The sequence below is a fragment of the Centruroides sculpturatus genome, unplaced genomic scaffold (genome assembly GCF_000671375.1).
Source record: "Centruroides sculpturatus isolate CEXI.00-Female unplaced genomic scaffold, Cexi_2.0 scaffold176, whole genome shotgun sequence".
Lineage (NCBI taxonomy): Eukaryota > Metazoa > Arthropoda > Arachnida > Scorpiones > Buthidae > Centruroides > Centruroides sculpturatus.
In genome coordinates this window covers 715,229-738,544 of record NW_019384551.1, presented here as the reverse complement: position 1 = coordinate 738,544, position 23,316 = coordinate 715,229, and the positions used below count along the sequence as shown (strand labels likewise).

The 23,316-nt window shown below is 28.0% G+C and overlaps 1 protein-coding gene across 1 annotated transcript in view; it reads right to left on the bottom strand.

Moving 5' to 3' along the window:
* The window catches only part of LOC111623677 (cytoplasmic dynein 1 heavy chain 1-like), a 196,279-nt gene that overhangs the window by 38,416 nt on the left and 134,547 nt on the right, over positions 1 to 23,316 (bottom strand). The window contains exons 57-68 of the mRNA XM_023366346.1: positions 22,783 to 22,848; positions 22,614 to 22,701; positions 17,604 to 17,799; positions 7,671 to 7,788; positions 4,526 to 4,741; positions 4,256 to 4,394; positions 3,052 to 3,152; positions 2,642 to 2,826; positions 2,499 to 2,568; positions 2,285 to 2,431; positions 1,130 to 1,219; positions 1,001 to 1,061 (exon numbers count right to left, since the gene is read on the bottom strand). Of these exons, the coding sequence (XP_023222114.1) occupies positions 1,001 to 1,061; positions 1,130 to 1,219; positions 2,285 to 2,431; positions 2,499 to 2,568; positions 2,642 to 2,826; positions 3,052 to 3,152; positions 4,256 to 4,394; positions 4,526 to 4,741; positions 7,671 to 7,788; positions 17,604 to 17,799; positions 22,614 to 22,701; positions 22,783 to 22,848 (1,477 nt within the window). The remainder of the gene's footprint in view (positions 1 to 1,000; positions 1,062 to 1,129; positions 1,220 to 2,284; positions 2,432 to 2,498; positions 2,569 to 2,641; positions 2,827 to 3,051; positions 3,153 to 4,255; positions 4,395 to 4,525; positions 4,742 to 7,670; positions 7,789 to 17,603; positions 17,800 to 22,613; positions 22,702 to 22,782; positions 22,849 to 23,316) is intronic.

Sequence of the window (23,316 nt, the reverse complement as noted above, 5' to 3'; positions counted from 1 at the left end):
GTTGCTTACAAAAAACTGATCCAAGTGATTTTTGACATTGTCATTTCAAGTAAATGTCTTACAGTTAAAAAAAATTTGTATAGACCGGAACAAGTAATAATCTGAGTGTGCTTGATCTGGCGAATATGGTTGGTGTGATAGTACGTCCCATCTAAGTTATAACAGTTTCTGACGAGTTACTAACTTGTGTGAAATTTGACATTATTGTAGTAAAACACTACACCTGTTTTGTTGATCAATTCTGGCTGCCTTTTCTGTTTGATGATATTACTCAATATGTTTACTCAATGGCAGTACACTTTCAAATCAGTTGTTAAATTGTCTGGTAAAAGCTCAAAAAAAAATTTCCTTAAAATACCACCAAAGAGAGCATCTCTCTTTAAGAACACATGGAACCCATATATCAAGCTTTGAAATGAAACCAATTTGTTTCAAGTAATCATAAACGGTTTTGACAAATTTCATCTCTTAGTGATTTCATGTGTTGTTATTTGGCAGTTTGCTCCAATCAGTACCTTTATTTTGTTTTCATTGGCTTCAACTGGCCTTCCAGAATGTTGTACATCTTCAATATTGAAATTGCAAGAAGGAAATTTTGTAAACCAGTTTTGGCACTGTCGTTCTGTCAATACATCTTCTCTGTACACATCACACAATTTTTTTCTCGCTTGAAAATCATTCTTACATTTTTGTTAATAAAAGAGCAAAATATGCTGAAAATGCTGCTTTCAATCTTCCATATTTGATGAGACACAAAAAATAAACAATTGCACAAAATCAAACAAAATTTTTTACAAATAAGCCTTAAAATGCTAGCTGTCAAAGTATATAATGTTAATATGGTTTAAAATGAAAATGGCAGGAAAAATATGACTAATCCGTCTAGTGGTAAAAAAAACGAAATTACTTTCCAAACAACCCAATAGTAAGAATTCAAATTCAAAATCAACCAACCATATTATTTTTATCCACTTTTTTTTACAGTGAACAAAAAATTTACCTTGTAATTTCAATAGATCAGATCGTTTTTCATCTATATCAGGCCTTTCTGCTTTCAAAACCTTAAATGCAATTTGAATTAGTAAATATCAAAATTTAATAAAAATTCTTACTATCTTAATTTGAATACCTGATTTAAACATTGACTCTGTAAACTGCTTCTTGTTACAGTAAAATTAACAAAAGTTACTCTAGAGCATATGTCTGGTGGAAATTCTACCTAAAAAACACAAAAATATACAAATGTTTTTACCAACTCAGTGAAATAAATTATATCTGTATTATTAATTAATTTTAATAAAATTAACTATATGATAAAAATAGTATATTGCTAAATTAGAACTTTTACATAAAAACAAGTCAAACTACATTTTATATAACTGAAACAAAACTTTAAATAAGAAGTAAAAGTAAATTATATTTCTGATGATAAAATCAGAAATATAATTTTATTTTTACTTATTCTGTAGTTGTAAATTTTATGATTTAATTTTAAATATTAACTGTGGTTTCAGTAGAAACAGAAAATAAAATATTAGACACAATCATTCTACAAAGAAATTATTAAAATGCTCAATTTTTATCTATAGTCTGCATAATATTTAATAATTTTGACTATATTGTAATAAAAAAATTTTTTATCATATTTTCTCTTGATAAAGTAGATCAAACTTCAGCAAAAACCCATAGTTTTTTTTTAAATGTATATATTTTTATTACATAACTTACATGACTATGAAGATATGTAAACTTGTAAAGTTAAGAAAGCTACAAGTTTTGAAAAATATCTGGAATTTTACATTTATTTAAATTGAAACAACAATTCAAGAATGATACATCTATAAAAGCAATCATATATTTTATTAAAATATCACAGTTTAACTTTTCATAAAGCCAGTCTCAGTTAAATAAATTATATTATAAATCAATAAAAAATATTCAGAATTCTAGAAACCTAAGTTTTATACTTCCTTTGTTAAATTCTTTTAAAACTTATTGAATGCAATACAACTGTATATATAATTTAAAAAAATTCAATTTACAATTGAAAAAGTTAAAATGGATTATTTTAATGACATGCTAGATTAATAATGCATATTATAAGTCATTTTAATTTTCTTTAAGTCATATAAAACAACAAAATTTTGATTTTATTAAATATTTAAAAATAATTCATTTATAGTTTGATTTACTAATATAAACAAAAACTTATTTTATTTACTATCAAATTAAAATACAGACACTACATAAATCTTAAAAATGCTGTTAAAATAATTTTTCTTACTGTTGGATCTCTTGTGGACAAAAATATACAGAATGAAGGAGAAAGATCAATATCCTGATCTCCAAGAGTAATTAATACTCGACCACCTGTTTTACGAACTTCTCGATTCAACACTGGATTTAAAATTGGATCGTAACTTTCAACATCCTGTTATTAAAAAATCTGTTAGCAAACAAAAACTTTTAATTAAATAATTCTAATCTCAAGCACAAACCTGTACAAGTAATGGGTTGCCAAATCTAAGAGCACTTTCAAGATTTTTTCGAAAAGAATCATCAAGAAAACTGAAAATTAAATTAAAAATTTTAAATTCTCATCCTTAATTATATTATGAAATTAATAAATATAAATTTTCACCTGGTTTTTGTTATCTTGCGTTCTTTATGCTCATTCATGATATATTCAGTAGCTTGTCCTGACGGGTCAATTATCAATGGATATCTATTAAAACGCTTCAACATTATGGCATTTTCAGTACACAAATCATCAGAGGGAAGAGCATTAGCTTGCCATCTCAAACGTTCATCCGCAGTAGATAAATACTGAAAGGATATATCATTAATTCATAAATTCAATTTTATAAAAATAAATCTGAAAAGAATTAAAATTTATTGCAGTTTTAGTATTAGAATAAGTTGAAATAAATCTAAAGCATTCAATTAACATAAAAATTACATTACTTAAAATTAAATGTAAATTTCAATACAGATTTTTAAGAAATGAATTTAGCCTGAATATTTTTTAATATAGTCAACTTATTAACTTACCTCAGTTCTTGCTAAATCACTTCTAAACAGAATATTTGCTTGTTGCAAATGGGTACACCAATTATTAAACAAATTTTGTCTATATTGCTGATCATAATAACCTATAATGAAATTTAAATAATGAAATATTTTTAAAAACAATTTGTTATCTATTATATTACTTTTTGAAGAATAACTTAAAAATATTACTTTTTAAATTTATGTTTATCAATAAAAATATAATTATCATTTTAAGTATAAAACTGTCTTTTAAAAATAAAATCATAGAAAATAACCAAATTTTTATATATCATATTAAAAAACCATCCCAAATAATGTAAAGGAGCATTCATAAATGATTTATTCCATATATTCTCTATTAAAATACAATGTGTTGTTACATACATTTGAAATCTTTATGAAAGAATTACTCGGATAAATTGCATATGATAAGTGATTAAATTCTATTAAATAAGTGATTAAATAAAGTCTATTAAATTTTTTGTAGTTAATATAAATTCTTATTATTTTTTCATTTATATACATATGTTCTTAGTATTTTATTAAAAGAGATTGCTTATATTGCCACTTTCCACTCTAATAGCATCTTAGATTATCTCATCTTAGGTTGTGCTGATCCTTTGTAATAAACAAACAGTTTACATTTCCTTAACTTATTTACTCCTTTACTATTTATTTTTTCCTCTATGTATGTATATTATAAATTTTATTGAATTTTACTCTGTTTAAATTGTACTATATTTGAGTATAGGCTCATCCAGCTAGATTAAAGTTAGTAGTGTAGTTATAGTTATAATATAGTAGTTATAGTTAGTAATTTTTTTGTCTACATGTTTTTGCTAAATCTGATGATTCTGTTAATGTAATGTAATATAATACTTATGTTTGCTTTATAAATTACACAAAAAAATGTTTATCATGTATTAACTAAACAACATAAAAATGTTCAAGTATAAAACTTATTTAGAATGAATAAAATTTTCATAAAATATTAAATAGAAAACAATCATATAAAATATACTTAAAATAACTATTTAATGTATTGATTGTATATAAAAGTAAAATTAGATATTTAAACAAATACTAAAAAAATTTAAATATTTAATAAAGAAAATGCTATATAATTTCATTTTTAAATATTTAGCAAATTCATTATTATTTTAAATTACAATTATTAAGTTTAAACTTCAATTCTAAAACCAACCAGCATATGCTAAAAATGCTGATGCTAAGAGTACATCTCCAGCAATTGTTGCCATTTGATTTTTAAATGTTTCACTGGTAGCTTCCCATCTTTGACGCTCAGAACTCAAACTTTTCAGTAAAGCAATACTTCGATCAACCTAATATAAAAATGATTAAAATTTCTTAAATATAATCCTTACATTTTATACATTAGATAGCCAGAAATATTAATTTAATGAATATAAGATCAGTTTTAACATTTTATGTATTATTTGATATATCACTGTACCTTTGCTTGAACAGCAGCAAGATCAGATTTAATAGCTTGTGCTTGACTAACAAGATTTGCATATTCTTCTTTATATGCAGCAATACTTTTCTCTAATTGATTAATAATGGCATCAATTTCTTCTGCCTTTTGTTTATTTTCATCTGCTTCAGATTCTAAACTCTTAAGTTCATTTCTTAATGGTTCCACTTGTTTTAACATATCGGCATAATTTATCTATAGTAAAATTATAGTATTAATATATAAAATATTTATATTATATAATTAAATGTGAAATTATGTATATTAACTGTGAAATAAAATTAGATTTATTGTAAATACATATGTAAAGTGACACTTTGGTTATAAGAGAAAAAGTTTAAGATGTTATATATTTCATTATCTTAGATTCTGTTATAATCTTAGATTTTAGAAGTTATAAAACAAGTATTCCTAGCAGAATTGATCTTTTTGGGATGATCAACATACAAGATAAGAAAAATAAGAATAAAAAATAATTTATAAAATCACTAGTTTACTTAATATTAATGCTAATGATTAAAGAAGATGTGTAACAGTGTTATGATTTTTAAGAAATAAAAACAGCAACAATAACTCCTGCAAAATTAGCACAATTTGTAACACCTTTTCAAAAATATTTTACTCCATTAGACCTGATGGATCTGACAGATGATGGATACTTAGAACATGTGAATGCAATATGCTTTGTTGGCTTATTTGGACAAACTGGCATCTAATGACTAAAAATCCAACATGGGCAAGAGAAATGTTCCAAAAGCCTGTCTCCAAAGTGTCAATGCACAGATACATTCACTAACTGCACTTTGTCTCATCAAAACTACAGTTTCTATGAGGCAATGTGCAAGCTCTATCTCAATGTGTCTGTGAAGAGAATGTGTTCAGCAAGGACTTGCTCACATTTGTATGAATTCATACATTGTTGGAAGCAAGTATTATGGTTTGATGAGTGACTTTTCATCATTAAGTATGGTAAAATTGTCAAGAATGAAACAATTTACCACCACCTGATACGCAAGGTGCAAAAGTCAGTTATTTAACTTATCCCATGTTGAAATTTTTCTCTGTTGCCTGCGGCTGCCATGTTGAATTTTTGTCAATGTTAAGCCTAACAATTTTTTTAAAAATAATAATCATGGCTACTATATTGTTAAAAATTATTTTTTTAATTTGCACAAACAAAATAAATATATTTTATTTATTTATTTATTTAGTACAAGGGAAACAAAATAAATATATTGAAAAATATCAAACAAAAAAAATTTATATTTTAAAAGTTCATTTTAATATAAAAATTATGACACAGTGACATCTAGTATCAAAAATGTTCCAATGCAGAAATGAATAAGTTCGGGGTTGACAGGTCAGGTCAAATGAGGTCAACACAAAAATATTCCAGGTTAATGGTTTGAGGCTACTTCAGTGCCAATGGTATTGGCACCCTGGACTTCTGCAATGGTACAATTTTAGCCCAATAATATATCCATATCTTAAAACAACATATGTGTTTGCAATGGAAATTATTCAGTCAACATATTTCAGTATGATAAAGGAATATTTATTTGACTATAATTATAAAAGCCTGGCTGGCTGACAAACACATCCACATACTCCTACAGCCTGGAAATACTTATTGCCTTCAAGAACATGTGGCATTAATTGAAATGGAAAATGGACCAATAACAAACACAAACACTTTGGCAGTTAATAATGTATTGTGCTGAAGAATGGGCTAAAATTCTGGTCACAAAATTGAGCAATTTGGGAACCTCAAATGTCTTGCATTTATTATGCTGGCCAGTTGTCAAAAGAGATGTTACATATTGCTAAATACCATCATCATTATTAACTTAAATGACTTTTTAGGACCTTTGTTGGATATGAATTTTTGGTCTAGTCTAGTATTTTTTGTTTTATTAATTTTTGTTCCATATCATTTCCTACTGGTTCTGTCATTAGTAACATTTTATAAAAAGCTTTAGTCTTCAAAATCCATCTGTACTTATATTTTTTGTTTCTTACACATTTGAACAAGCTTCACTATTTTAACTCTTTTGCAATCATTTGTCGATATATCACCAAGTAGTTAATTAATGAAACAAATCACTTGGCGATTTATCGTCAATCTGAGAATTTACGATTCTTATAAAACATTCCATTCATAGATGGCACTACACTACTGTAGGTTATTCTGTACATTTGTTTCACATATTTAATACCAAATGGAATTTTATTTCTATTTTATTTTATTTTAAGTATTTATAATTTTTTTGAAGCAAGAAATTTCTTTGTGTAAAAACTGTTCGAGTTTGTTTTAACCAAAATGTACAGAACAAATGGCCATTCATGCAGGGCTACTCATGGAAATGAAATATATAATCGAAAAATTTTATCTATGATTGAGTTGCGTAAATTATAAATAATATTCAGTCTGTCATTTTTAACATATTTTTTTGGGAGAAATTTTTTATGCTAGCAAAAATAAATTTTACTACCATAAACAACAAAAAGTAATGTATATACATGAATTTTTTCATATGTCTATGATAACTGCTGGATTTTTGGCAAATTTTTGAATGTAAGTTGAATGAGCTTGAATGAGTAAAGTTTGTTAGCAAGTATTTTCGAACAATGAACAATGTAGTTTAATAACTTTTGTGACACAGTTCAGGTTTATCTTCAATTATCTGTCTGTCTAATTTTTTAAAAATAAATGTAGGGAGAGAATAGGCAATCACATTTTGTGCAATGCATTAGACACACAACATTCAAGAGTGTGCTAGTTTCATGATTGCTGATCAATAATAATTCAAAATTATAATATTTACTATCTATTTTGTTACTAAAATACCTGAACTGATTGTTATAAACATAAATTAAATGATTTTTGTATGCACATTAAGAAAACTTTTTAATAATCCATCTATGAAATCAATGCATTGTGTATTCACATACTTTTATAATGATCTGGGTTGATAGTAAAAATTAAGATGTTTGTTCTACAAATTTCAGTTAATATTCATAACAAGACAAGTTAAAAAAATTGTATTAATAGCTTTTTCTGACATTATCTTTAAAATTTATTTACTGGAAAATGTTATCTATATAAATTAAAAAAGAATATTACCTGTGCAATAGCCCATTTTACCATAGGTCCACAAGCCAAACTGGCACGATTTACTTTTTCAAAATTATATTCAGGATTATTTAAATATCTTGTCTTCATTTTATTTCTAATATCATCCCTAATTGACAGAAAAAATTCAAAGTGAAAATCTTAAAAACATGTACAAAAAATGATTACACTAAAAATTATTTTCGAGTCATTTAGAAGTATTTTAACAATTGCATTCTATTCTAAAGTTTACAGTGGAACTCGTTTTATAACAAATTCCAAACAACTGCAAACTTTTTATTCATTTTTAATACACAAGAAGTAAAATATTGTATGTTTTCTCTTTTGAAAATAATTTTAATATATTCAGAATTTAATTTAATTAAATTAAATTCTTCCTTTTGTCAAAACGTACAAATTAAATTTATAAATTTTTGTTTTGGAGATTTACATATATTGAAATACAGTGGTACCTCGATATACGTCTGCTTTAGAATACGTCCTGTTTGCTCGGTATACGACATAATTCAATTATACGCGCCATCAATGAACAAGTAGCACTATTGGTGTACTAGACCAGACTAGACGTTCGCAATGCAACGGTTTATAACTTTGTTTAATTTCTTCTGATTTTAATTCGTAAGTAAAATTTTATTATTTTTATTAATCACGAATCCCAAAAAGGCAAATGAAAAGCGACAGAAAACTAAAAAAAATTACTAGAATTACAATGGAACTGATGAGAGATTGTTGAGAAATACAAAGGTGGCACGCGTGTTCGAGATTTTAACTGTTGCCTACCGTATTCCGAGAACGACAATATGAACAATCACGAAAAATAAAGACATTATTAAATCTGCTAAAATTACGAAAAGGGTTAAATCAATTTCTAAACAGAGATCAAAGTCATTAGATCATATCGAGAAATTGCTTTTGCTTTGGATAACTGAAAAACAGTGCTGGAGACAGCATATCGGAAGCAATTATTTGCGAGAAAGCTAAAAAGATACACGCTGATCTCATGAAAAATCAAGCAGGAACTAGCCAGGAAAGCAAGGTGTTTAAAGCCAGCCATTTTTTTTACACGAGAATGGATTAATCATTTTTACATTACTTCTTATGGGAAAGGTTGGTTTGGTATACATCCAATTCGGTATAAGTCCAAACATCGGGAACGGATTAAGGTCGTATACCGAGGTTCCACTGTACTTGTCCACCATTGAATGAAAGATTTTTTTTAATAAGCAAAATCATTTATAAGTAGCTTTTATTATTAGTTTCCAAAGAATATAAAGACAAATTATTCAGAAACAATTATATAAGAAATGAATTCTTACATAATTTATAGGTTAATTTGAAATTTGTAAATATTGAGCATTTCCTTAGCTTTTAAAACTAAATTAAGTATATAGTGTTGAAATTTTCACACTTTTTAATGAAAACACAAACTTTGATACAGTAAGTATAATAGCAGTCATCACTCTTGATTAAATAGACACAGATTTATCTCAAATTTTGAACTAGACACAGGATTTATCAAATAGTTTGTTTCAATCATCATCATCTGATAAATTTTTAGTATTTAATTACAATTATTAGAATGGATAATAGGAAAAAGCACATTATTATTAGAAATATAAAATGTATCTATATTACTGTGCACTTAAATATAATAATAAAGACATGTAGTTTCATGTTTTCATAAAAAGTTAAGTTATGCATTTATGTTCTTCACATCTAAAAGATTAAACCCACACATTTATAAAACTAAAATTATTTTTTTTTTCAATAATGTTTTCACTCATTCTAAGGCAATTTTCTGCTTGCAAAGAATATAAACAAATAACGTATATACAAAACACAAACTTAAAACTGAATAAGTTTAGAATAATCATCATAAAACATAAATAACTTCTATTTAACTGGAGAAACAATAGACTTACTTAAAATACCCAAACTCCAGTCTACATTTAAATGACTGCTGAACCTGAAGATGGACACATAAGAACTTTGGTGCTAATATCCCACATTACTGCTGGAGTTTGGATATTTTAAATCTATACTAATATTATAAAGAGGTAATGTTTATAAGTATGTAAGTAAGTTTGTATGCAGCAGGTAATCTCCGAAACTACTCATCCATTTCAAAAATTCTTTCACCAATATTTAGAATGGAACTTCAGGGTGGACATAGGCTGTATATTATTCTGTTAAACATTCATATAAATTTAAAAGATATAATCTACGTTAAGGCTTTTATGTCCAACAGATAGTGTTAACTCCACAAGTACGACGCTCTAAGTTTGCTTTTCTGAGAGGCATTATGCTTTTCTGTGAAAATGAACTAAAGCAGATCATCTTCTATCTATTTATATAAATAAAAATGTAATGTTCGTTTGTTCCTACCGATTCCTTTGAAATTTTGACACAACGCTGCATTCGAATACGCACGTGTTTTTATATAATATACGTGTCGAAATTCCCCCCACTGAAGAGAGATGGTTAGGATTAAGGCTTACAGTAAAGAACTCTGCTTCTATTTATACTATTTTAGATGCGGGTTTTTGCGTTTTAATAGGGCACGTCAAGAGAATGTACACTAATTAGAAATTTTTCAAAAAATTTCCCCTTCCCCATAAGGGAAGTGTTATAAATTTATAATAGATACATTTGAGCCACAACAACGCATGGTGGGGTCTGCTAGTAAGTCTATAAAACATAAATTAATGTAATTTTAGGTGAAACTAACTGATGGGTTTTCTGTATCTAATGATGTAGTTATCTGCTGATTTTAACTTGTTCTTTGTTTAAACTTATCAAGGATATCATTTAAAAAAATGTAATACATTCTTTTATATTCATCTGTCAACATGATTTTTTCCAGAACCATCAAATCATGTATGATTCATGTTCTGGCTTTCATTCCCACCAAACTTGTTTTGCACCAAATAGCTTTTTAAAGCATCAGATTTAATGTCAATAATATCTATGGTATAATTTTTTTGAGTTTATTTCAGCATATAGTTATTGGCTAAACAGAACAGAAATGAAACAAAATTTTGTTGTTTAAAAGCCTTTCTGTGCTTTAATTTAATGCAGTGAAAGTGGTTTCATCTTAAATTTCCTTTTTTTGCATTTTACTTATTTATACTGTATTTACATCTACAATAAACTGCTAACAAAAAGAAAGAAAAAAAAAAAAAAAGTGTTTATGATGATACTGTCTGAACTGTACACCAGGAATACAGACTGCAGCCCTCCAATTGATTTGCTGGCAGCTCCCCACCATTATTTTAACTCTGAAATAATGCCCACACTTGAATGTTCTTGATAATGTTAATAATTTAATTAAAAATTAATAACACAGCTTAAAATTCCCACAACTGATTCAAATAAAAGTTATTTGAGTTTTACTGGATGTCTTCTATGTGCTCAGAAAGTTTTGCGATTATATATCCAATAGAAATTTATATATTTTTTACTTTGTTTTTCAGTCCCCACCTTTAACAATACTATAGATGACTGAATAATCAGTAATCTATTTAAGTATACTTGGTAAAGTCAACAATCTGGCAAGATAGCTATCTGCACCATACAGATTTTTGAAAGTTTTCTGCAAAACATCAGTAACAGTTGTGGTAGATAACCTTCAAGTTTTTTTGTGGCCCTCCCGTAAGTCACAGTGAATCTATATGGCCCTTGGTCTTAACAAGTCTGTTCATCCCTGCTGTACACTGACAAGTACAGTGGTACCTCAGGATATGAAATTAATCCGTTCCGAAACTGAGATCGTATCATGAAAATGTTGTAAGGTGAATCATTTTTCCCCCATATGATTACATGTAAATCCAAATAATTTGTTCCAACACAAAAAACACACTCAAAGCTAAGTAGTACATTGAAAAAATTAACTTTAGTAAGGAAAACACTGAAAAATGCATTTTGTAGTTGTAAATGTATAAATAACCATAATAGAATAATAACTGATTAAAAAAAAAAATGCACTTTTATTTGTACTTTACCTTAGAGGATAGATGATGGAGGAGGTGTAAACTGATGGCGGAAAAGAGGGAGAAGGGAAATGATACTAAAACTTAACTTACATAACACAATGTAACAATAACTTAAAAATAACTTAGAAAAGATTAAAAAAATTAGTGTTGTTTTATATATTTTTTAAAATTTTTATTCACCGCTTTTTGCTTTCTTTCCTTCACTTCTACCAGCACTTTCACTGGATAGAGGTCGCTTGGTAAAATATTTATCCAAAGAGGTTTGGCTTTGCCTACTTTTTAAAATGTTTCTAAAATGACTTAGGCAAATGTCATTATTCCAAGCAGCATTATGACCAGTGTCAACCTTTTCGGGATGTTTTTTTTTTTTTTTCAATAAAATCAGTCACTTTCTGATAATACCCGAAAATTTCCTTTATTGCTTTATTCAGTCCGCGTGTTTGCTTCATCATGGAAGGATCTTGCATGATGAATGCAAGATCCTTCGCGTGTTTGCTTCATCATGGAAGGATCTTGCATGATGAATGCAAGATCCTTCCATGATGAAGCAAACACGCGGACTGAAACCAATGAATAGAAGTGAATAAAAAATGGCTCTGCGAACTAATGTAATGTTGTATGGTGAGTTTTTGTTCGTATTGTGGAGCAAAATTATGTTCGAATTTCATGTCGTATCCTGTAAATTTTGTATGCTGGGGCGTTCGTATCCTAAGGTACCACTGTATTCAAAGTTGCAGATAATGCAAAGAGTTTATTTCTATTCTAGCATTTTTTTGCAGGTTATATGCTACTACAGATTATTTGTACAAAGTTACTGTATAAACAAATAAATTTAATTTGATAATTTTTACAATCGGAAAAAAATATATTAAGACCAAGAAAATTTAGAAGTCAACATTTTAATGAAAAATAGAAAATATCAACACTTCTCCAACAGCTAAAAACAAGCTTTGTTAATATTACAGTCCTTGTGTATATGTTACTGTGAAAGACCAAAATTAGAGAATGTCGATATTCTCCAATGAACGTCGACACATACAAAATATGTTGGTGAAAGACTGAATATTTGGTTATATTATTATACATTTGAACAATTGCCGGTGTACAAGGTGCATTCCATAAGTAATTTATGCGACCAAAATTATAGTATAATAATGCGACCAAATTCATAAAAAATTATTTATTGAACATATTTTTACAATTAGTCAAAAATCTTCGAAATAGCACCCTCCTGCATTGATACACTTGTGAAGGAGGTGTTTCTGGGCCTGGAAGGCATTCTGGAAGGCCTTCTCCGGAATGTCCTTTAGAGCTGATGTAACATAAGCCTTGATGTTTTCAATTGTGTCCCAATGTTTCCCTTTCATGCGGGGAAACAAAAAAAGTTGGCGGGAGCCAGGTCAGGACTGTAAGGTGGCTGTGGAACAAATGGGTGCAGATCCTGGCCAGGAAATCGTTGACAGTGAAGGTGCTGTGGCTTGGCATGTTGTCGTGATGAAGTTTCCGCGTGTCCGTGATGTCATTTCGGCAGCATGTGACTAGGATTTCAGTCTTTTGAACACTTCCAAGTAGAAAGCTGCATTTACAGTGGTCCTGACAGGTGTGAATTTGTGGTGGTTAATGCCTCTGATGTCAAAGAAGACAATTCGGGAGTTTGATGGACATCCACTACAAGGTTTGTCGGTGACCTCCTCTCGGCCATCCTTGAAAGACTTGTGATTTGGAGAAGCAATCACTCCCAAAGGCCTGCTGAATTAATGTAAAAGTTTCAGTGGCGGCTTCCCAAGTTTAATGCAAATTTGATAGCATAACGATGCTCCACAAAATGATCCATCGCTCTGTGTTACATTAACTCAAAACGGGGTTCATGGGAACGAACGTCCTCACACACCGGCAGCTTGGAGGCAAACGACACCAAGTGAGTTTTGAAGCTAACACCCCACACCACCTAGCACAGCAGGTTAGAACTAGTTACGGCATATCCTTGTGTCGTGAAAAAATTAGTCACATTACTTACGGAACGCACTTTGTATGTTAACAAGCACAGATAAGCTTTGGAGGAGGTTGAAATGACACCCGAAGAGCCGATGTTGACAGAAAGGTGACAGTCTGTTGCCAATTCCTTTTTTCTGCCGTGATTGAAATCACATGGTATCTATTTGTTATACTCTGGAACACTGCTGTTTGTCAGTCTTATGTAAGGTTTCTTGGTGTGTGCAACATTTTCTTAAATTTTATTTTTTTATTTGATACCCTAATTTATATTGAATGGATACTACAGTAAACCAAAAACTTTTTTTTGAAAAGTTACATGCATTAATTGCAAGTGAATAAGACAACAATTGTTTTTATTTTTCTCAAGAAAAGTACTCTAAAATACTTTCTGAAGTGATTTCTGTTAAAACAAAGTGCAGCACATCTTTAAATTACAGACGATTAAAACGTTTTGACATTTTAAAAATTAATGAAGAAGAAAAATTAATTGTACCATTAAGACCAGGAGAAACGAATAAACAGTATTATGTTACCAATGCTAAATTGTTCAGTATACTATCTGAAACTCACAGCAAAACAGGCCATGGAGAAAGAACTTAAAGAATTGCAACTTAAATACAAAAATATTACATATGAAGTTGTAATGTTGTATTTAAATTTATGTAAACAATGTCAAATAAAACATAGTGCACCTAAGAAAGGTACTGTTGTGAAACCAATGGTCAGTTCGCAGTTAAACTCAAAATGTCAAGTTGATCTGAGAGACCTGTAGTCACACAATGATGGTGAATATAAGTTCATAATGATATATCAAGATCATTTAACAAAATTTGTCCAGCTACTACCTTTGAAAACTAAGACAGCTGAAGAAGTAGCATATCACCTTCTTCAAATATGTTTAACATTTGGTGGCCCAGCTATATTGCCTTATATAATGGTAGGGAATTCTGTAATCAAATCATATCCGGAACTATGTGCTATGTGAAAAGATGTTAAGATAGTTCATGAAAAGCCTCATCATAGTCAAACACAAGGCTCAGTTGAAAGGGCCAATCAGGATATACAGAATATGTTAACTGCATGGATGAACAATAATGATACAAATAAATGGTCAAATTGCATTTGACCATTTATTTGTATCATTTTTGTTTGTACAATTTACCAAGAACACTACATATCACAAAGGAATATGCCAAAGTCCTTATGAAGCCATGTTTAACGTTAAACCAAAAAGAGGAATATCATCGTCATCTTTGCCTGGTGAACAAATCACAAATATTGAAACCAAAGAACAGCTTGAAGAAATTGTTAATACTTTTGAAGGAAATTTGAGTAGTGGCCACAAGAAATACCATATTCCAAAGAAAAATATTGAAGAGGAGCTGCAACCCACCATGTCTGCATGTCAAGCCCTGACTGAACAACACACATTTATTTCTATATAAAGAGTGGCTGAGAAAGAGAATCTTCTACTGTAAGCAATGAAAATGTTACAAACCTCAAAAAGAAAATTTCCTTCTGCTCAAATTGGTGACATCGTACGAATACAAGTCCCTGATGTCAACTGTGGCTGTACAGATGCCCGAAATATGTTGCCGGTTGTTGTTGGAATAGGAGACTTCAACTTTTATAAATTAGCAAACAAAAATGGTATCCTCAAGCAGCTTTATTCCCGTAATCAGTTCATAATTTGTAAAGAAAAGTTACTTTCCATAGATGAGATTTCTTCTCAAGAAATATCGCTGAGAGAAGTAGCTGCAGATAATTCAAAAAGTGGAGGCCAAGGCTATACACGCTGTCATTGCAAAAAGAAGTGTTCCACGAATAAATGCAATTGTAAATGCAAGGAACTCTTGTGCAATTCAAAGTGTCATAAGTTTAAGTTGTTGCAATAAATAAAATTGTATAACGTTAATCACATAATATATGTGTAAGTTTACTATTGCATATTATTTTTCTTTTCTGATTAAGAATGTATTGTTCGTTTTAGGTTCAACAGTTTATTTACATGTGCTGTTACTTAAGCTTTCTCCTATTTTGCATATTAAAAAGTTGCATTTTTGTCTTAATGTAATAAAAATATTTTTATTCAACATTCACCATCCGTGCATGCTGAATATCGACATTTGCCAGTGTAAGTGAGAAATAATGATATTTAGCAAATATTTCATACATAAACGAAATGACTGCGTGAATGCTGACATTCACCGGAGAATCTTGACATTTGTATAATAGATGCAATAACACATACACTAAATTACTACATTATTACATTTAAAAAATGTTTTAATTCTTGATTAAATGAAAAAAAATTCAACATTTTTCAGATTGAATAATAAAATTGCTTAAGATAGATAGGAAAAAAAAAAATTAAAAAATATTTAATTGAATATAAATTAAACAAATCGTAAATTAAATAAAATCATTATGATAGAATATGTATTTATTTATATATTCTAAGTAAATTCATAAACTTTTCAATATTATCTAAATTTACAAATTTCAAATTAATACTTTACTACAAAAAATTGCAGCTAACCATAAATATTTTATGTAAACAGTAATTGTATATTAAAAAAAACTTATTTATTGAAAGATTATCAATGTCTTTATATATATATATGCAATAACATATGTTTTATTGTAATGACTATATATATATAATATATTTTAACTTCTTTTTATTTAACTGTTTTTTTAATTTAATTACAAAAATTAACTAAAATATTACTTTCATGTTTACTTACTAAAGATTAACAGTTACAATCCTAAAATATTAAAATCTTTTAAAAGAAACCAATGGAAGAATTCAGGAAATGAACTAATGTAAGAACTTAATACAAACAAAAACTTTTGGAATACTAGAAAATAAATTTTTCGTACTACAATAATTCCATTAAATAATCTTTCTGTATGCATGCATAAATAATTTACAACTTAAAATTAATATTAATCATCATCAGTTGTAAATTAAAATAATATTTTTAAATTTTCAATAATTATTTTCTGCAACTGATGTAGTTATTTTTTTTAAATTATAATTATTGTATGGGTAGCTTTTAAAATGAAAATTAGGAACTCATTATAAAGGAGTTCTACTGTATAAAATTGTATATGTATTTTTTTCATTTTTTTTGGGGGATAGATACACAGTACATGCAAATGACAACATGACATTCATTACTCCAATATTGCATAAAAGCCTTACGCCAGTGTTTCAGAAGAGAAGTTCACAATGGTAGGAATAAAGTTTTCTCGAATGATGACTGAACGTATAGCTCTCCAATCTGGAGCTGGTTCTCCAAGCAAAAGACAAATTGATTCCAGTGCCATCTTCACAGGTGGAGGTGGATTGCTCATGGATCTTACCTCCACTAAATGCTGTCTCTTGATACCCTTCACCGCTGAACAATTCAGGAAATTAAGCGGTCAAGAAATTAAGAATACCATTTTAAAACAAACATATTTAGGGAACCAATTAATTGATTTCCTAAATATATCAATAAATTGACTAATTTATAATAATTTAAAGTTTATTATAGTTATATTTAAAAAATTTTCAACATCTAACTTACTCTAAATATACTATTTTTCAATATAATGATATGTAGCTTTTTAAAGACTTAAATTATTTTCTTTTCAATTTGCATAGTTTATAAATAATATTTGTACATATAAATATATTTACACACATTTATTCTATAGAATTTTTAAGAATTAAAAAAAATCTATTATCTATATTATTAATATTATTACTTATATATTTCCAGTATTAAAACTTTAGTGTATTAGCTCATATCATCATATGATTATTATATGATATCTTTGCAGATGTGTGTTTATTGAAGATTGTGTTCAAAATGAATCTTTCAACAAGCAAACATCTATACAGATATCACCTGAAAAGAGAAAAAAAAATTATGTCAGTAAGCCTTACGTAATATCATCAGTGTGGAAGTTGACAATGATGTTAATAAAGTTTTCCCGAATTATCACTGAACGAATTGCCTTCCAATCTGATGTAGATTCACCCAATAACAAACAGATGGATTCAAGTGCAAGTTTAACAGGTGGTGGTGGATTGGCCATGGAACGCACTTCTACTAAATGTTGCTTCTTGATAGATTTAACAGCTAAGCACAACACAAAAGCCACAAATCACCAAAATAAAATTACAACACTTAAAATAATAAAAATTGCAAATAAAACTGGAATAAAAGTGGTCATTATACTGAAGCAGGTATTTATTAAATTTGGAGATAAATGAAAATAACTAAAAATAAATATAAAAAGTGCAATACTAATAATAACTATTAATGAAATAAATTTATTAACATTCAAAATAATTTTTTGAAACATTCATGCAATAAACACATATACATTATTGTAAAAATTTTTAAAGAACCTGGATTTATTTTATTCAATTGAACTGATGTATAATACAATATTAATATACATATCAAAAATCTTCTAATCTGAATACCGGTATTCTTATAAAAATCGTACTTACTAAACCTTTATTGTCTTTACCTTGTTATTTATAAGACAATAAAGGTTTAGTAAGTACGATTAATATACATAGTACAGGTTTTTCTACTGATTTTAATTTAAAACTTAAAATTAATAGAATTTCAAGAAATTTTCTACATTAAAATCAATTATATTAGATATAAAATGTTTTTACCTATTTATAGTTATAAAATTTGTTTAATATATATCTATTAGGGAATATATTTTTTATCAAACAAAATGCATCAAGTTCTAAGTTCTCTCTCTCTTTTTTTTCATAATCAGTCCAAGATAGATAAGAGAAACAACTATGCAAGTTAAATCAGTTAATGTCAGACCACAACACAAATGGTAGCACTGTAATAGCTGTACACTAGTAACAATTTTATTATGACCTATTTGTGACATTGTCAAACCAAGATTAACATGTTATAATCCATTATCTGCATTTATGTTTGTGTGTTTGTGTAAGAAAGAGATTCAACAACAGATGACAGAGACATGTAAAGATGTGATGGACACAAAAAAACCTATACTCCTGGATGTGGCAGTTCCATGAAGTCAAACATCTTGCTTCAAATCAACTTTTCCAATAAAAACTGCCTGAGTGAAAGTGGTAGTTATGTTCTTACCATGCAGACCTTATGAAAAACTTTAGCTGACTTTACAGCATAAACAGTTATAGAATGCTTCATAGTTCTATTTTCACAAAGACAATGCTCCCACTCATTATACAACTTTGATGAAAGAATTTAGAAAGGAATGTATTGAAATACATGTCTATGTTATATTACAGTAGAGTGTCGTTTATCCGAAAGCATTCCAGTCAGCAAATTTAAATTTTCTCTAGTGCTGTGGCGCTGCAATCTTTGGCTATATCTTGGGCTACTCCAATATTTTTTTTGTTGATGTGTGTGTGTTTTAGCTGGCAGCACTGGCACTTTTGTGTGGTGTTTTTCTGAGGACTGTGTGTCGTGCTGAATTGAACGTTTTTGATACTAGATCATCTTCTAAAGTATATATTTTTTGGTTTTTATATTTTACAATATATTTATTTTGTTTGTAAGAAATAAAGAAATAATTTTTAACAATACAATAGCCACGATTATTTTAAAAAGTATACATTAGGCTTAACATCAATGAAAATTCAACGCAAAGCGACACGCAACAGAGAAAAATTTCAACACGGGATAGGTTAATATATTTTTTCGTACATAATCAGTTATCCGAACAACCTCAGTCCCCAATTGATTTGGATAAACAATGCTCTACTGTATTTGTAAATTACACAATCAACATGTCAACTACTATGAATTCACAGGAGGACTGTGTGTGAAATGGATTATCAAAACCAAATTTGAAAACATATATTACTGAAAACCATCTGAATGCATAACAAATTAAAAAAATAGCAAATATTATGCACAGGAAAATAGCAAGTATCCTTGTGTTTCTGAGGAAATTCCAATGGTTATAGTAAATGCTTTACACTTGCAATGTCATCGTATGCAAGTTCAAAGAGCAACACATTAATCTCAGTTAAGGCTGTTAAAATTAATAATACAATATATCAAATCTTAGATACTTGTGCCTTTAACCATGTAAGTTACAAATAATTATACAAGGTGATAGGTTGATCTGAAGGAATATGCCTGATAAAGTGGACAGATATAATAAATTTCTGAAAAAAGATCATTTTTCCCAATAAAACAATGTAACATATTTCAGGGAAAGAATAAATGTATAAGATTTGTAAAGTAAAATTTTGCCACAGGAGAATACATCAGAATCTCAAAATGGATATGCATAATTTTAAAAAAATGCATCACTGAGTGGTGATTGAGATACTTCTCTTCATACAAATTGTCACAAGAAACTTTAAATATAATCAGGAAAAGTGTTATTAATAAGTTGTAAATATATTCTGCATAATCAAATATTGCTTGTATACAGTATGACGAACATTTGGATATGCATGCTTCAAATTATAAAAAATCTTATCATTCTTCCTATTCTATTTATATTCTTGTCAAAGGACTGACACTATGAAAAAGAATTTACATTATAATAATGTATTATAATGAAAATATAAATGTACATTAAATAATGAAAACAAAAATCTTTCTTATTTTGGTCAGTGTTTAATTTGTAATAATGGCAAATCTGTTTCTCTTCAGTTTTTAATGGCACTTTATATCTTGATTTTTTGTTCTAAATATAAAAATAGGCAATCTAATAAATATAGTGGAAACTCAATTATTGGAACTTGATGGGGCCAGGGATCTTTTGGATAAACAAAACACTTGTTTGTTTTTATGTATTAGGTTCATCAAGAACCGTGCATTTATGAATTTAAATTTTCATAAACATAAATACTGCAATGCTATTACTGCATTTGAAAGTAAATTAATTTACTCTAAATGTAATGTAATGACCTAGTTTTGAATGCTACAATTGATAGATATGCAGTAATTTCTAATTATATGAAGAGTTTGGTCTCTGTATTATGCTCTGTGGTGTACAACACACTTTTTTTTTTAATTATTTTGAATAATCTAAAGTTTCAGATAATCAAGTTTCTACTATATATACTTTTGTTTATTATTAATAGATAGATAATAGAAATTGATAAGTAAATAAATAAAACTTAAAACTATACAGCCACAGATTTTAAAATTTGAATTTGATCCCGAATAAAAATGTATTTTTTTTAAGTATGTTTATAAAATCTCTCTCTCTTTTACCCCAATACAAAATTCCCAAATCTCAAATATTACATAACAAGTTCATTAATTTAAATCAAATCATCACAAAATATAATTTTTTAAAAATTATTTGCATCTTTGCAATAATTCTCTAGACTTACTAGTTATTACCATATTTTTGCAGAATGACTGGCATGCCGGTCTATAAGGGGAGACCACAAAATCAGATATTTCCATATGGTAAAAGTTGGCATGCTGGTTTAAGTGAGCATTAAAAAAATGAATAAGTTATGTCATGTAAAAACGAATGAGTTTTTATTCTAAAACTGTGAAACTGTCAGAATTACATCAAAATCTATGATTATATTTGAAGTTTAGACTATTTACAAAAATATCAAAGTTTTGAGTCTATCTTAATCCTTTTTTATACAACCCCAGAAGTAACAGTTAACATGGTTTTTTGAAGAATATACTTCTTAAAACAAAGATAAACAATAAGTAAAAAAGTTCACAATGTTAAAAACGATCAAGTGTCAACCTTCTGTTATAGGTTCTGACACTTTACATTAAAAACACAAAGAATTCTTCTCACCACATTGTCCTTATCCATTTTTTAACTGCTTCAGGCCCTCTGGTGGTAGTTATGACTTATCCTACTTCATTTGCATATAGATACAATTTCTGTAATTACTTAAAAGTGTCAGAACCTGTAACAGAAGGCTGACACTTGATCGTTTTTAACATTGTGAACTTTTTTTTTTACTTGTTGTTTACATTTGTTTTAAGACATATATTCTTCAAAAAACCATATAAACTGTTACTTCTGGGGTTGTATAAAAAAGGATTAAGATAGACTGAAAAATTTGATATTTTTGTAAATAGTCTAAACTTCAATTATGAAGAAATATATCCTGAGTAATCACAGAAATTGTATCCTATGATTATATGTTTAATTTCTTTATTTTGTCTGCTTTCTAACAATATAAAATACTCTTGGAATTCCAAAAGTGCTTTGTTTGTGTATATTTTATTGTTATTTGATTAACATTAAATTTAAGAAACTCACTGTGAATTATCTAACTTACACCAATTAACATTGGTTTTGGGTAAAATTTGAAAGAAAGGTATTATTTTTAAGGTTGGTGTAGATGGTCAGTATAGCCTACACTGACTGAGTCATTTAAACTAAAAATCATCTTGAATTAATCGTTTTATTGTCTTGTAAATGAAAACTCTCTTCCTGATTTTAAGTCAGTCATATTAGTGTTATTATTTTATTGTATTTGGAAGAATGTTTTCTTTAACGTTTAATTAACAAGTAGTTTTGTTAGATCTAATTAATATCATATTTTAGTCACAGTTTAACTAGCATGCTGTAAACCCAAAGGTTACTGGAATGCCAATTCGTTTTTATGCGGCATGCATGTTATTATGTGAAAATATGGTACATATTCTTTTATTTATATAAAATAGTAATTATAATAATACTGTAGTAATATTATTAAAAAATAAATAAAAATCTGCCAAGAAACTATTGTTCTCCAATAATAATAATTTATTCAAGAATATGAAGTACTGTATATGGTGGCTGTGCTTCATATCTGAATTTTAAATTTAATTTTGCATAAATGTATGACCTTAATTTATTTTACAAAAGGACAGAATAAACAATAATAATTGCAAATTTTCCTTTACTTTAATTACATATACATGTAAATTTGCAATTTTATTACCTTGCTGGGCTTCAATAACAGCTGGTTCCACTTGAGCAAGATCTTTCATTACACTAGCTCGTTTTTCAACTATTTTTTCTTCTTGTTTCTAATAAAATATAGAAATTTTAAAAAATCAAATTCAATATTGGGAAATATAAACATGTTTTATTCAAAAAATAAATATTACTCTTAATGCTGCTTGAATTTCATGAGACTGTACTTTTTTCTTCTCTGCTTCTTGTTGATCTTTTAACTAAAAAACATCTTGAATTAATATTATACAGAATTTATTATATTATTATTGGTGAATATCAAATAATAATTTAGATCATTAAGAAATTATTTAAGATATTCTGTTGTTATATTTTGAAAGCGTAACTGGTTAATGAAAAACCATTTGCAATTTTTGTAATACTTTATTACATAAAAAATATTTTGTAAATGGAAATCTTTTGGTGGCAATATCAATTTACTATGATGTTAAATGGTCAACTTTTAGCCTGACTATACAGAGAGAAAAACACGAATAGTATGTCAAAATGCATTTGACTAGATGTTTATTTTCTCTTACAATAAACATATGATATTCTTTAATTTCTTTCTACACAAATTTTTCACATAGATAGCAGCATATATTTGGTATCAGGTACAGGTACTCCTCACTTTACGACTGAGTTCCGTTCCTACGACTACGTCATTAAGAGAATTGGTCAATAAGTAA